The sequence below is a fragment of the Thunnus thynnus genome, chromosome 5, assembly GCF_963924715.1.
Source record: "Thunnus thynnus chromosome 5, fThuThy2.1, whole genome shotgun sequence".
In the NCBI taxonomy this organism is placed as follows: Eukaryota; Metazoa; Chordata; class Actinopteri; order Scombriformes; family Scombridae; genus Thunnus; species Thunnus thynnus.
The window spans coordinates 28,739,202-28,755,911 of NC_089521.1; the positions used below are offsets into that span (position 1 = coordinate 28,739,202).

The window sequence follows — 16,710 nt, forward strand, 5'->3', positions numbered from 1 at the left end:
GAGGAACACGTCTGTCAAGAGAAGAACTGCTGGCTTTTTTTTTAATCTCCCATAGAAACAACAAAAAAAACCAACGACCCCCAGAAAGAGGAACACGTTTTTTATGTCAGAGGAAAGTGAGCTAGCTCAACGCGGTGATGTCAACAAAGCCGAAACTGCCACACTGACAGCGTCCCTTGTCGCCACAGACACTTTGATGTAATGTAGCTTGTGTGCTATGATGAAACATAGCTAATATTAAGTAATGTGGTGTAATGTTATTAGTTGTTACAGTGGCACTACTCGTTTCTCCCCATGCTGCTGCTGCTGCTGCTGCTGTGTGGCTAACCTTTCGTCGGTTCTGAAGGGACTGTACTGACTGACCTAAATGCACGTCAAGTCGTCAGCTAGAAAACAGTATTTCAAAGACCATGGTTAACAAGGAGGAATTGGAAGAAAGGTTGAAGAAACTTCTGGTGAGGCTGAAAACCCCTCAGGAAGACAGACAACTGTGCACTCTGATTCAAATCATCCAGGACCTGCTTTTCCTGGCGCACACAGACTGTGGTAGGAAACACATTGTTCCTGCATGTGCATCATGCTGCTGTTCATAAACAGTTTCCTTTGGCCATGTTGTTTGATGTACTAGCAGTGGTGGGAGAGAAAAGTAGTAATACCACAGTGTAAAACTACTCCATGCATTCAGTACTGTATTGTCAGAGGAATGTATATAGAAAAATGGCCCCCACCAGTATCTTGTTTTATTTTTTATTATTTCATTGGATCATTATTATTATTCAAAATGTAACTACCTGAAGTTGTTAAAAGTTCAGCTAGTTAAGGTGGTTTAGTAGAACAGTGCATTATCTTTTAGGAACTGATCATATATTTTGTTTGAAAATCAATCTTAAGTAACTATATCTGTCAGATAAATGTACAGTAGAGGAGTATAAAGTACAGTATTTCCCTCTGAAATCTATAGTTGAGTAAAAGTATGAAGCAGCAGAAGCACTTAAGTTTGTCAACTTTAAAATTGAGTACACTTAAGTATATTTAAAGGACTCGTACTATTTGCATGTTGTGCAGTTTCATACCTTTATAAAGTGCATTTCACTCCACTACACTTGTCTACTGGCTGTAGTTGTGAGTTTGCTGGTAAAGATGTGATACATATGAAAACTGATGTATTACTGTAGATTAAACCAGCTGGCTTACAGTATTTACATGGTACAGCTTAATTTATAATGCGTAGTTTACTGTTTGTACTCAAATTTTCTCTTATACTAATGTACCTCGATGTAATTAAAATTTTGAATGCAGGTTAAAGGATGTTAATTGGACAAAAACAAGCAATCTGATGACATTACTTGAGCCTTTTTTCACTATTTCTGACATTTTATTGATTAATTGAGAAAATAATTGGCACATCAAGTGATAACAAAGCCCTGCTTGCAATTTAGTATTTTTACATTGTGGTCTTGCTCTGAATACCTCATGTTTAACTGTCCTTTTCTCTCCTGCACAGACTTGTCAATTTAAGTTTCCATAATTGTAATTCTTCATGTGCTTTTATCTACTTTCTTTTTAATCTCAGTTGTGATCGAGCAATGTTCATTTTGACAGTCTGTGCAAACGAAACAAAGATAACCAGACTTGCACCTTCATAATGAGATCTAGACTATTTTTCAAGCCTTGTTATATGCATTTAAAGACTGAAGCAAGTGTCTCGTCCTTCAGAGCTAACTTGTCCAATCATGTCATATCTATTGTTCTTTGTTGCAGCAGCTGAACTGTTTGAAGACAAAGATGTCCACAGCCCCCTCATGGTGGTGCTGTCATCCTACATCAGCAGTAGAGGAGTCCAGCAGGTACTGCAAGACACTAGCACTCCCTTTCATTGTGTATTTTTTTTTAGCAGCAGTAGGAAATGTGCCATCTTGAACATTGTGTGCTTAATTCGAGAGACAAAACTTAACCGACAGTTGTTATAGCGTCATATTTTATTGTGCTGGGTAGTAATAGAGATCTGCGCCATCATAAACTAGTCACACGGATGTTTAATCGTGTACAACAGCATCACCTGCTAACACAGTTTCTGCTGTATGTAGTTTTAAAGTCATTCACAGCTGACACGCCTATGTCTGATCTGGCATGTTTATGGCGTCTCGTGACTGCTCTGTAACGCAGCTTATCAAAGGTGAGACTGCGACATGTCAGAACCTGATTGTGAGACTCGTGCGGTCTCAGTCATAACAGACAGAACAGACAAAGATAACACAAAATCTGATCCTAAATATTCTGAGCTTTTTGCTTTTTTTGTTTTTGGAGTCTAGACAGTATGATGTAGGATTGGATAATATGATGATATATTCAGTGAGACAATAGACATTAGTCAGCCTTGAGAGATTTTGCTACATCATGAGGTAGCAGGAGCTTTATGGCAATATTGCATTTATAGGATTTTTGCATCAATGTGCTGAAATGCTTTCATTATTTAGGTATTTAAATCAACTGCATTAGCCAAAATAAGATATATTTCTCACATATTTCTCAGTTGACTTTACTATATCACAATATTATATACAAATTACAAATGACATACACTGTGATAGGAGATTTTATCCATATCACCCGATTCTCGTGTGATATATATACTGTGTGTAGAATTTGAAAATCTCTGACTTAAGCAACTATGAGTGGTAGCACACTGCCATAGACACATTGGTTTTAATTAAAGTGATACTAGTGCCTGGTTCTGCTTTTAGGTTTCTTCCATGCCGCTGTCATGGAAGAGTGCTGCTCATGGGGGGATTGTTGGGTCAAGCGTATGGTCTGGACCTGCTTTATGTGAAAAGGAGCCTGAGATAACTGCTGTTGTGATTCTATATAAATAAAATCGAACTGAATTGAACTTTAAATTAAGGCTGCAACTAACAGTTATCATTTAATCGATTCATTGTTTAGTCTCTAAAACATCAGAAAACTGAAAATCCCAGTTTCTCAGACTCCAAGGTGACATCTTAAGATGCTCTTATTATTCAGATATTCACTTTACTGTCATGTAAAGTTAAGAAGAAGCAGCAAAATCTCACATTTGAGGACCTGGAACCAGTGAACTTTAGACATTCTGGCTGAAATAATCAATCGATTATTACAATTTACAATTTCATTTAGCAGACACTTTTATTTAAAGCGACATACATCTGAGAGAGCATCAGAACGGTTGCCGCTTTTTTTCTGTCGACCGACTGATCAGTTAATCGACTAATCGTTGCAGCTCTTCTTCAAATAAGGTCTTTTTCACACTTGAATGCATACAGCTCCATACGTCTTTTACAGGCATCACAGCAAAGGTCTCACAGCATCAATAGGGTGCTTTGTATTTGTCAGTTGATCTTTCACTTGCTGCATAACATTTTGGTGCGGGAAGATTAATGCTTTTCAGCTGAGTCAAGTGATTTATTTTCTAGGTCAGCAGCTAGGGCATCTTGCATGGAAAATTATCTCTGGCACATTATGGTGACATAGAAAATTACGAAAGCATTTAAAGGTTATGGCGCCTGTGTCTTTGACCTGTATGTTTTCCACTTTTATCTATCTAGGAATGATTTGTTTGTTTCATGTTGAAGTGTTTGATATTGATCTTTCTCGCTACAGGTGGGCTGGTCGCTGCTGTGTCGGCTGATTGAAATATGCCCCAGTACGCTGGACCAGCTGACCAGACCTTTACAAGCCGCAAAGGACTGGGAGGTACTGGGAGTGCACCAGTAAGTAAAGACGTACTTATTTGGTTGCTGAAAGGTTATTGCTGTAGGTTTTATGCACTATTATTGGTTGTAAAAAAAAATATTCTCGTGTGTCACACCACCCTAATGGCTTGTGTCACATGGAGTTAGATGATATAATCGCACTAACATAGTCATCCAGATTACATGGCATTCATGTTCAAAAGAAGCCGTGAAGCGGTACAGTATGTACATATGTATATCGTGTAGGTACGTCATCAAAATGTTTGACACACATTTTGGCCCTAACTAGGGTTATGTAATTTAAAAGTATAATTTCTATGAATATGCGTCAGAGCTTTTATATAGAGCGGATAAAATCCAATTGCTATCCTCATCTTCATCAGTCCCTGCGTGAATTTCCAGATGTAAAAAGCATCGTTTCACATTTGAGTTGAAAATCTGTTTTCTTAGACGAAGTACGGTTCAGTTTGAGCAGTCTGTCCTTCTATTTGATAGATTTTGGTTCTCAAGTGATACTGGATTATTTTGTCTGCTCTCATTTTCAGTTTTCACTTCCTGTTAATTAACCAGCTCTGGTCAAATTGTTGTATCACGCAATGTCACTTTTACCTGAAAAAAATTTTTTTTCTCAAAGTTACATTTTCAGTTCCTTTATCTTGTCGTCTAACATTTGCACTTGTATCCAATCAAGCCATTTGATTTTCTTCAATTCTCTTTTAAAGCCACTATTACACCTATTTCTAGTTACTAATAGTGCTCCTACAAGTTTGAATAAATGATGCACACGATAAAAATGCAGGCCACTAAATCTGAATCTGTAACTAATTTAAATACATGTAAATACAGCACATAATCAACTTTTTCTTAAGTTTGAAGAAGTTAGATATGTCATGTACGACATGGACTCGTACAGGAAATAGACTTTCACTTGGGTCTCAGTCTTGACTACAGCTGTGGTTGATTTTTTTTTGATGTGTTTTCCAGGCAGATTCTGAAGGTTCTGTCTCAGTACAGCACGGACTGCAGAGTGACCATGGTTGGACTCCGAGCCCTGGCTCTCCTGCTCAGATCAGGTACACTACTACACAGGAGATATGTTATAATGCATAAATGCATCACTCTTTCTAGGTATAATGCCCGAACGAGCGTTAGAGGATTGAAATTCAGTTTGATAACTAAAGCCCAGGTCACAGTTTTTGATTCTATCTCTAAATGGAGTCGTTGATCAGGGCAGCGAAACCACAGAAATATTTATGTTATTACTCATTTATGCCATTAAATCAATACAAAAGAAAAAACTTGAAAGTAAATCACAAACCTTCTAGGAATCAAGAAGAGTGAAGATAAAGAAACAAGCAAAAAAAACTATAACTGGTTATAAGTTTATGCGGATATATTTTCCATATCTGGTATGTAGGGGTTTCCCTGTCAAAGGCAGTTTATTTTTTACAGTTTATTTTTTGAGGAACATTTTAATCCGTTTCCTCAAATGCTCTCTCCGGTTATGCTCATTTATGATCTCATGTGCAGTGACCTATATTTCATGATGCTTGCTGTGATATAAAACTTCTGAGAAGGGCAGAGGTTAAACTAAGACATGTATCTCAGGGGTGGGATTTACAGATGAACTCACTATATGATACTATCACTATATTCTTCCCACGATAACGATATATAACGATATATCACAAGAAAGGTGCGATACACGACATATCACATCAAGAAATAATCTGCAATGAATCATGATGTCTGTAACTGTAGATGAAGGAAACAGTTATTTCCAAGAGCAGGAAGTAGTCAGATAATGTACAATGTTTATTGATAGTACATTAGTTTCACAGAAAAGAAATGCCGCCAAGTATAAATATCAGAACACTGATAACAGTAGCCTCAGGTTGTGACTCACACAGAGCTGCTGGTAGCGTTAGCAAGTCTGATAAGAGATGCAAAGAAATGACGTCGTGCTAATAAGCCAAAGATTTATTCCTTTCCTGTGGCAGTAAACACAACACGTAACCCGCAGATAACTAACTGTGTTATATTCAGAGCTTTACAAGATATTCAGGGCTGACGGGTGATGACAGTAGGCTAAAAATTAACGTGATAAACAGCACACACACATGCACACCGGAGAGCCTCTCGTACTAGAGCTGCTAGCTCAGCTACTACACAGGAACCCCACAGAAACTTCTACAAAGGACCATGAGTGTGCTTCTAGTGACTGTCAAAGATCCAGCGGACTCTCTGTGTTTCCAGTGCGGACATGGAGAGTCTGACAGTAACGGCTCATTGCTGGTCATTTTGCTTGCATTCATCTTCGTTTTCACCTTCAAACGCTGTTCATCTCACCGTCACCAGTCTGTTCAGCGCCTCCATAAGGAGGTGAAGGGTAGTGGCGTGCTGGTAGTGGTAAGTTAAAGTAGCTGAATCAATTCTGAGCGGTCCTATGCTTTAAAAAGTATATCGATACTTGACACCAGTGTGTCGATAACGTACCGCAAGTGGAAATATCGCCATATGTTGCAATATTGACCCTATATCACATAGTTTGAAAACTGCCTTGATTTTATCTGTGAAAGTACAATGTCAGTGGCTGCACTGCAAATATTTAACTAATCATATCTGCATTTGTTAAGAGATATTCAACACTTTTCAGGTATGAAGTTGTGAAACTAAAAGTTTGTAGATAGTATAAATAATCCATATGTGACAAAATGGTTACTGGATATTTTATGTTTTAAAAATGAATAATTCATTTGTGGCTCTGGATGAACTCCTACATCTTTGTTGACTATGAAATTACAATTGTTGTAGATGTGAGACTCAAATAAGAGAATTTTATCAGAACTGGGATCAGGTCATTGGTTAATTTTTAAATGTACTGTATCTGCATTGGTATTTTTTCATTCTTACATAGACATGATTCGTCTGCTGGTGCTGGAAGAGGAGGACGATGTGTTTGGCCTGGTGGTGCAGGCGATGAAGACTTTCCCTACCAGTGAAGAAGTTCAGCTCCAAGGCTGTGGAGCTCTGCAGTTCCTCCTGGAGAGAGGTGATCACATACACACTCCTGCATGCAAGTAATATGCATTGTCCATGTCTGAATATGCTACTGCAGGCATTCCCTGTTTGTACATATATAATAGTCTGTAGGTCCTGTGGGGCTGTAATGTACATTACACACCAGGAAAGAAACAAAAATGTTGTATGGATGAGAAATGGAGCAAAAGCGTTGCTGTGTCTTTGTTTCTTACCATTTATATAGCACCAAATCACAACAAAAGTCATCTCAGGGCACTTTTCACATAGAGCAGGTCTAGACTGTACTCTTTCATTTACAGAGACCCAATAATTTCCCCCCATGAGTGAGCGCTTGACGACAGCGGCAAAGAAAAACTCCCCTTTAACGGGAAGAAACCTCAAGCAGAACCGGGCTCTAGGTGGGCGGCCGTTTGCCTTGCTCGATTTAGTGGGGATAAACATATTAAGTTTGCCTGAGGATAGCAGTAGAAGAAAGGCCATGCTGTTACTTCAACCAAAATTGTTGTTCCTCTGCACTGTGGACATTTTAGGACATCTCGGGCTCAATTTGTCAGGCTCAGCTCTATGTTATCAGACATGGATCAACTTTGATAAGTCTAAGCAAATCTAGCCATGTGGCTCAGGTCTTAGTATAGAGGATGTTGTATTTATTGATGTACAGATTGTAAAGCCCCTTGAGGAAAATGTATGATTAATGATCTTGACTTGATTTAAACTGTCCTCAGGCTCAGATTTGCTCTAAGCTGAGCTGAGAGAGTATTTCAGGCTTATTATATGGTCACCTATAATACACCTACAATTATGCACTACTCAGTAAATTACTTGATTGATGTCTTGTTGCTCTTGAAAGTTTGTGGTTCTCGGGTAAAAAAAGACACACTGCCATAAAGATTACATATAATTACATGATAATGACAGGACACCAGTGTGTATCAGTTAGGTCAAACTCATAATATAGCGAGCCAACTTCGCTTTGTATTTAACGTTAGCATGTAGCCTGCTAGCTAGGATGAATTAGACAACAGCAATTTATCAGATTAGCTTCAGTTAATAAACCATCAATTAACATGATGTTTCAAATGACAATATGTTAAATAAATATGTAATAGTAATAATTCTTACAGTATCACATATGGCCAACAACATACACTCAGAAGAGTGTACATTGTTGTGCTAGCTGTTATCATGCTAACGTAAATATACAACAGTTAGCATTTTAGCTTGGTTTGCTTGAACATTTGTCCATATCCTCCTTTAGTTGAATGTCTTTTCTTGTGTTTACTGTGTGTGTAGTGAGTGACGACCACCTTGTGGAGTTTGTGGAGAACCAGGACCATGTTGTGGTTCTGGCGGCTCTCCAGAGTTTCCCGGACAGTCCCGAGCTGCTCCTGCAGGCCATGAAAGTGCTGCTCCCACTGGCTTGTCCTGGTAAGAACTAATAATTAACACCCCAGTAATGGTATGAGGTCTAAGAAGGAACTGGAGTACTATTGATACTTGGTTGGCAAAAAGCGCTGATATATTAGTGCTACCAAAACCTGATTCATATTAGTGCTGCGCTGAATACCAACAAAGGAATCTCTCTTTTCAATTAAGTGTTGCCTAATGTTTACTCAAATGATTAGTGTGATAACTTACAGAATTACCAAAGTATTTGTCATGAAGTACAATAGAATTTGTATCTTGGTTGGGAGTGAATTCCAGTCTAACTACTTCTTCTTTTTACTTCTCACTCGCTGTCTGGTCTTATTCTAAGGTACTACGCTATTATAAAACTTTAACAATCATTACCCTGGTTTATCATCCAACAGAATAAATGAGCAGGATTTGTCTGAATGATCTCTCTCTGTGCCTTTGATGCAGCGGCGTATCGGCAAATGAAATAGTAAAGGTTTGAACCTCAGTGTGGTGACGCTGGATGGACACACTGAGTGTAATTCTCTTTATGTGGTGAAGTTTAGTAATGAATGCTTTGGCTTTCTTGACGTAATAGCTGATGTGTTATACAACAAGACTGAGTACTGCACACTGATCACGAAGGAAGCAAATTAAACATCAACCCTTCTCTTTCTTCATTAAACACGGTCTATTTCCAGTCTCATCACCAGAACATAATGTCAGTGTAACCCTTTTCAAACAGTTTTGATGTAAATCAGATTAGACCTTAAACGGCAATAAATACGTGTAACATTGTGCAGCTGTAGTGTCGGAGCAGCTGTTTTATAGGGCATGATAGAGGTGTTTTTTTTGAAAATAGTAAAATTGTGGAAATTCCCTCATGTTGAGGAACACAGCAACTCCTTTAGCGAATAACTATGTATTTGCTATCCAAATGCATTGTTATGTAATGGATAATTGGGTTGAAGTCGTCAACATTTCCAATAAAATGTTTTTTTATTTTCAATTTTTTTGAACAGCAAATGCAATTATCAGAGCACAGGGAGACCCCACTTTGGGTTTTAGACTTGGGGGCATCCTGAAAAAAACTTATTGTAATTGTAAGCCTTAAACTTTTAACCAGAAAGGGCAGTAAAATACTTCTATTTAAAGAATTGTCACCAAAATATGTACTGAGTGGAACATTTTACAGTAGAAAACAAACAACTGTCCGTGCTTCCTTCATCATTTCTGTACTGCATTTCTTGCCGCTGGTCGGCTGACAAATACACAGAAATATCTCTAAAGTTAGTATAAAGTTGGCCAAAAATATCAGCTATTTTCCACAAAAATTTTGTAACTTCCTCATTAAAAACAGCAGCCTTGTTTTTGTGTAGAGAGAAACACAATCACTCATCAATAATTTTGTGTTTGGATGATGCATTCTGACAAATTAACAGATGTAGGGTTAGTTTTTAATGCTCTAAACCATATAGCGGGTCTTCCATCTTAGCTTGTCACGCTTACACAACAGATATCACATCATACGTTTTCTCTGAAAAGCATAGGTCAAATACATGTGCCGACATATGACATTTATTTCAGAAAAAAAAACCAGGATGAAGGTAAAACATTCTTTAGAAGAAACGGAGACACTACCCAGCACTGAACTTCTAATGAGCTGGAGAATTTATGCATGAAACGTGAAGCTGTAGATGAAGAAGTGGAAAAGTGGACATGACAAAGTTTCAGTCATGAACATTTTTTCCACTTTAATCTCAGTTTTTCCACAGATGTATGATTTATCATGGTCATGGGGGGATTCCAGGCTATTTGGAGATATCTCTCTCTCTTTCATTTGTGAGGGACTTTCTATGACCTCCTGCTTTTCTTCATTTTTATTGGCGGATTTTCCATTTTTTTATTCTGTTGCAACACCCATTCTTTGTAGAATTAAGGAAATTGAAAAAGTATCTTTCTTTATGTCTGTTAATCCATTCTTATGATCCTCATGTAATTCAGACTTTACATTTTCATATTTCTTGATACGTATAATCCGGGAAATATCAGCGTATACTTTGATTGCTGACTAAAATGATGAACCAAAACATTAAGATGAACATTTTGAAGTGGAAAACCAGATGAACCCTGCTCATGCTGTGGCAGCTGTTTTGAGTTTAGAAGCTTTTTTCTCCTCCAGGCAGTAACGTGGAGATGTTGATGTCTGGAGGCGCTCGGTGCTACAGCGTGCTCATCGCGGCCATGGACGCCTTCCCGGAGGTGGAGGAGCTGCAGGAAACGGCCTGCTGCCTGTTCAAGAGGTTTACATCAGGTCAGACCTGGGGGGTGAAAAGATGTCCAAAGATTATAACAAAGACTAGTTACATTTCACTAATTTTCCTCTCCAATGTAATGTCTTAACATCATTATTCAGTTGGTGTTATTTAGATAAATTGAGTTTCTCCCACCACTCCAAGTTAAGGAAATCAAAAGGTTACGTACGTTGTAAGAATCATGGCTTCTTATTTCATAAGACATATTTCTTATTTCATACTCACAGAATTAACGGAAAAAGTACTATTTAGAGGATCAAATATGTTTTGGTGGCATATTTCTGTCGTTTCCGTCAGTAAAACCAGTGTAAAATGTGTCCTAGTCAACATTCAAAACCTCTCAGAGGCACCGTGACGTCAATGAATAACTTTGGAGTTCACTGGTTGACAGTCGGAGATGATAAAACTGTTTGCCAAATCAATGAATCATCGCTATCAATACATCAGTGTTTGGATTTTATTCCTTCTGATAAGCTAATGTGTAACCACTTGACAGATTAAGATTGAAGAGGTCAGTATGAATCAGGGTGCGCTCCTCTTTGTGTCATCGTGTAGAGAGCTACTACAACATCCTGGTGCTGAACGGCGTCCAGAGGGTGGCGGTGAGGGCGTGTCAGACGTTCCCCGACAACGCCGCGCTGCAAGCCGCCGCTCTGTCCTGCCTGGCTGACCTCAGTGAGGACACACACACACACTCACACACTCTATATTTAACTCATTTATTTATGTCCGCACAGACGGATTAGTGATGGAGATAACAGAACAATGGCTTGGCCTTAACATCGACACATGGCAATATTATACACAAGATAAATTCTATTGGGGTACAAAAACAGCACATTATCCATGTATAAACACTTGTTGACTGATTCCCTCGACTCTTTGGCCCAGTACCACCAGCGTACGTTTCCCATGCTGCAGGTATTTGAACTCAAATACCTGTCAGCTGTTTCTAAGTTGTGCAATAAAAACCAGAAGTTAAAAAGGAAAGTTGAAAGTAAAATGTTGAATTATTAAGGAAGTCTGCCTCCAAGATTAAATCAAAACACACAGTTGTCTCTTCTCAAATCTGCACATCCAACAGAATCAAGATGTGCGGTTAAAATGTGTTTGTTTATAGTACTGCTAACTTCTCACTTGTATTTTGATTTGAATGTAACAGCACAAAAGCTACGTGATATACACGCAAAAAAAGGGAAGGAGGGAAAATTTTAAAAAGAGAAATAAGAGTACAGACCCTTTGTGTTATTGGTAATACCAGTAAATGTTCAAGTTCAGTTCACTAAAAATGAACATTTAACAAATAACGGATTTAAGCTTTTATTGAATCTATAGTAACTGTGACCTTTCAGTGGAATCATGTTGTGATCATATTGTGTTTATTTTATAAAATCTGGTCGTCCAAGTTAATGATTCTACATAAATTGTGATTAAAACCAACAAAATTAATTTATTACATTACGGTCAAAACATAAATTTGATTATTTTATGTCATTTTTGCACACATTTGCTGTATCGTAATCTACAATTCAGGAGAGAGAGCCAAAGAAATACTGTTTATAAAACCAGGCCAGAATAAAATAAATATCTATGGAGTTTTGTATAATTTATTACCAAAAGGTTTCTTCAGAGTTTGACGTATCTGTGATACAGTTTGTCTGTAACACATAGTCTCTACTCCAAAACATTTCACTTGTATCTTAAAAATTTAACCCAGTTAAACCAAACAAACCTTCCATTTTTGACTTTGTAACCAGAAAAACAAAGTAAACTTTGTTAGCTATGATATGAATCACTAATAAACAATATTACAATATTAAATGTTAACATACTGACAAATGCAGTCATTTACATGCATCAGTGGGGCAGCGATGAGTTTTCAGTAGAAATTGAACAGAAACCATGTCCATTCTCTCTATATATTTATATATATTATATATCAGGTCTTGTACAGTGCAGTAATTACACCATATCTCCCTCTGTCAGCTGCAACCATAGTGCAGAACAAAGCAGTGGCCGAGCAGGGCATGGAGGAAGGAGAGGAGGAGGAGAACAGGGGTAAAGAGGAGGTGGAGGACATGGGCCTCGGCTGGATGGAGGCCTGCTGCACAGCACTGGATCTCCACGCTGCTGAGCCAGCAGTTCAGGTCAGTCCAACTCCTTCTAACCATCTAGCTACAACAAATATTTAACCTGGTATAATTCCAATAATCGAAATCTCTCGCCGCCTCAGGAAGCTGCAAGCTGGGCCATTCACAATCTGTTACTGCACGGAGCTGGAGTCAACCACTCAGAGGAGGAGCAGGATGAGAGGTGCACAATGAAACAATAACACACATCTACAGATATTTAACACTGTTGAGAACTTGTTCGCAGTCGTATTGGAACTTTGTGGAAGGTCAAATTGTATCGACAGCTGTCACATACTGAGACATTTGCAGCAAACAATAAAAATCAAAAGAGAAAAAAACAAAAGTAGTAATGCCTTCTCTTAAAAACACTGGATATAAGACTCGTCAGAATGATTGAATGCTGCACGTCTTGCTATACGTGTCATGAGAAATGTTCCTGAAATGCATCAAAGTGTCACTTGAGGGAATATAATGACATGTGTCGGATATTTTGTGGTTGTTTTCAGGACTCCTGTTCACAGACAGTTAATGGCAGCCATGTTGCTCCACTCCTCCTCTCCCAGAGTGTTTAAAGCTGCTACTTGTGCCATCGCTACACTCATCACACACAACGGTGAGTCTGCAGCAATATTGACACCTAGTGTGAAGACATGTGGCTGCATTGGAAAAGGCACACATGCATGCACAACTTATTTGGAATTAAATGTTTACATCTATAACCTGTTATCTTATCTTCAACATGTTTGGCTGCAAAATAATCAAATAAACTGGTACAATGATAATAATTATGTATTATGATCAGAGACAGAGTGCAGTGAGGATGATGAGGATGAGTATATGTTTTTGTGGGGCTTTCTGATAGTAAGTGATGTGTCAGTACTGTGTTGTTGGCTGATACAGTGAACGTTTGGTCTGTTTGCAGGTAAAATGCGTTCCCTGCTGCTGTCCAGTGGCCTCCACGTCAACATAGTGGAGATGATGAAGAGACATTCGACCTCAGATGAAGTTTCTATCAGCGCCTGCAAACTGCTCAAGCTCCTCTTCCAGGGAAGGTTAGGACAAACATGGTTTCTCAGTGTAGTCTGTTTCTTTTTGGTTTTTGGAAAATCACATGAACAGGACAAAAAGTCACTCGAGATGTGAAACACACACAGGAGGGCAGTTAGTTGTTTCTCTCAAATGGTAAATCTTTGTATTTATCTATGTATTTATGTGATTATCATACATCAGTGTCATTTTTGGTGCTTCCACTAATGTTGCCAAAGTCAGAAATGTACAAATTCTAGTGGATTTTAGATAAATAAGCCTTAGTTTAAAGCATTTTCAGTATCAACAATTGTGTTTTTTAATGTACAAATACAATGACGTTTATATTTATTTTGGAATAAAGTCGGCCTCTCTGCTTCTGTAGGACGGCCAGTCTGGATGAGCTGAACATGGCCATGAGCCAGATCCTCAGCACCATGAAGATCCATAACTTCCAGCCGGAGGTGCAGCTGGAGGCGCTGCAAGCCAGCCTGGTCTTCCTCTGCCCAGGTACATTCAAGTGTCTTTACTCATTTTTTCCTGTCACCATCTTTATTTGTTTTTGTGGAGTTAATGCACGGCTCAGAGGTGACCTGCCAGTCATGTAGTTGTTGTACTTTGACATGTTTTCCGTTAGATTTTCTGTTTTAGTTATTTTAGTAATGTTACCCTGATGACTATTTATGCTCATGTTAAGTACCATGTTGTTTTTTTTTCCTCCATGAAGAGCTACCAGACACTGAGGCCCCTTTTAAAGGCTCCACCAATTAGTCAAACATCTGCATAATGTAAAATGAGTCGCCTGTAGAGAATTTTCACCCAACTCTGCAGCTTTCTGGAGCTTTTTTTAGCCTCTTTGAGCTCATTATCTAGTTTATTCTCAGTGCTGTCATCTCCAGCAGCAACTGTTTTCAGCAAACAAGCTCTAAAAACAGCTATACACTACCTGCCCTGCATCAAACAGCAGACAGACAAACCAGCCGGTTGAAGAAAGTGGAACATCTTTCAACTTAAAAGACAGATATTTTTCTAAAGAGTTGCTTGAGATCGAAACAGAGCTGAAAAAAAAGAGGGAATATTGGACTGACATTCATTAGGTGGACATAAAGAGGACTCGAATGAATGCAGATGTTGCTCAGTGTCTGTTAAATGTGTAAATAGGCAATTGTTGGACATAAAAACGTAAGGAACACACTGGATTCCGGTAACTCAAGCTACGTACGGACTACGTCACAGATGCAAACGTCCATGTACAGTATGTAGTATTGTGCGGATACAAAGGCATGACAGCCTATTTAGATCCAGATCACGTCCCTGTCCTCTAGCAGTACGGCTGAGAAAATGTACATTTTCTCTGTTCTGCAGTGGAATGCAAATCCGGTTCAGTGGAGCAGCTTGTTTTGTTTTAATTCCCATCAAAACGAGGCTATAGTTCACTCCGCCTCTGCTCCCAGCGCTGCACTTGTAACACTCTTAATTAGATTAGTGACTGATAACAGAGCAGTTGTGTCTGCGTGTGTGTGTGTATAAATCATGTTTACTTGCTTCTTTGTCTTCATTTGTTTCTGTGGTGCGCGTGTGTGAATTCCCAGACAGGAGTTTACGAGAGCATGGCGTCTCGGTGGCCGACCCCGACATGGCCGACGTGTCGCTGAAGGTCTTGAAGAACCAGTGTGTGGTGGAGGGAGCTCACACCCTCTACCTGGAGGTTCTCAACAGGGTACGAACACCAAAACATCAAAGCGTATCCCCAGCGCTCCTCATCTTCTTTTTAGTCATTCCACCGCTTTAGAGTTGTTTTTAAAATCTTGTTTTAAATATATATTTTAAATCTGACCTGATATGATATAAAAAATGATAATAATATGACAAAATTAAAGCATTACAGAAGGATAGACCTTGAAAAACACCCAGATAGAATTTCTTGTGCACATAAAAAGAACTGACAGTGCACAAATACTACAAACACAGTACATATAGTTCTCTTTCATTATAAATTAAACAGTTCATCCATTCATTGTAGAAATTATACAGTAGGTTGTTCTTTAACCAGAACATCGGAAGGACGTAATTACATTTGTAAAATGAATTTTCCCAATTGACTTACTGGTATGAATGAATGGTGTGCATGTTGTGTTTGTTGGTACCCCTCCGCCTGAGGGTAGGGTGACAAAAACAGCTTCTGAAAAGGTCGGAAACAAGAAACAAAGACATCATGTGTCAGCGGAGAAGTCAAAAGTCAGTGATTAAGCATCATTTCTACAACGTTCGACTGCCTCTGTGAGAGTTTTGTTCCAAAATGAGATAAACACTAAATGAAAAATGTGACATCTTACATTTACACACTGACAGATAGAAAAAAAATTCAATAACAAAAACACTGTTGACATCTTCATCACAAACATTATAAATTATCTACATCAAGTCTTTATGGAGCTCTATATAAATTGCATTTGATTATCCATGAATGCCATTTTCTTTATTTTAGCTAAAATATTGTCTATTTTATGAACTGTATCTTGCAATGTATTAATCATTTCTCAGTCTTAGTAGAAATGTTAGTTTTTGTGCTGTTGGTAGGTCAAAACTATTCTTTTTAATGTAGCAAGTGATTTACAGTCTACTGTGTGTTTCATTGACAAAAAGACACTTTGACAGACTGGATCCTAAATCTTTAAAAAGATTTATAGCGCTTAGAAATTCATATAAACTCAGCTGCCAGTTTATTAGATGCATTTATCTAAAACTTCATTCATTCCAATAGAACAGCTCTGCAATAAATCCTTACGTCATGAAAGCACTACTATAAAGTTCAGTTTTTGTTATAATTGTGAGGTGTTACTCATATTTTACTTGTGCCAATGATATCAATGAGATTGAGGTTGTTTGTGTCTGTGTGTTTAGTTCATCAGCAGCTCGACCATCCAGATTTGTGGTTTGAGGGTGCTGTCTGCGCTGGCTGACTGCTCCGGTGCAGTGGACCTGCTCTGCCAGCAGGGGGCGATAGACACAGTGCTGCATACACTACAGATGTTCCCACAGGAACGAGGTACGCTGTCATTCACGGCCTTT

At 38.5% G+C, this 16,710-nt stretch overlaps 1 protein-coding gene across 2 annotated transcripts in view; it reads left to right on the plus strand.

Annotated features, from left to right (window-relative positions):
• Window positions 1–43: 43 nt before the first annotated feature.
• lrrk2 (leucine-rich repeat kinase 2) overlaps window positions 44–16,710 on the plus strand; it is a 37,962-nt gene continuing 21,295 nt past the window's right edge. Inside the window, exons 1-15 of one of the 2 annotated variants that reach the window (XM_067590585.1) lie at window positions 44–546; window positions 1,762–1,847; window positions 3,637–3,746; window positions 4,713–4,801; window positions 6,646–6,780; window positions 8,064–8,198; window positions 10,348–10,479; window positions 11,036–11,155; window positions 12,467–12,627; window positions 12,714–12,793; window positions 13,119–13,225; window positions 13,535–13,664; window positions 14,024–14,148; window positions 15,231–15,358; window positions 16,543–16,687. In XM_067590585.1, coding sequence (XP_067446686.1) covers window positions 411–546; window positions 1,762–1,847; window positions 3,637–3,746; window positions 4,713–4,801; window positions 6,646–6,780; window positions 8,064–8,198; window positions 10,348–10,479; window positions 11,036–11,155; window positions 12,467–12,627; window positions 12,714–12,793; window positions 13,119–13,225; window positions 13,535–13,664; window positions 14,024–14,148; window positions 15,231–15,358; window positions 16,543–16,687 — 1,819 coding nt within the window. In that variant the 5' untranslated portion in view covers window positions 44–410. The remainder of the gene's footprint in view (window positions 547–1,761; window positions 1,848–3,636; window positions 3,747–4,712; window positions 4,802–6,645; window positions 6,781–8,063; window positions 8,199–10,347; window positions 10,480–11,035; window positions 11,156–12,466; window positions 12,628–12,713; window positions 12,794–13,118; window positions 13,226–13,534; window positions 13,665–14,023; window positions 14,149–15,230; window positions 15,359–16,542; window positions 16,688–16,710) is intronic. The other variant, XM_067590586.1, reaches the window with a different exon arrangement.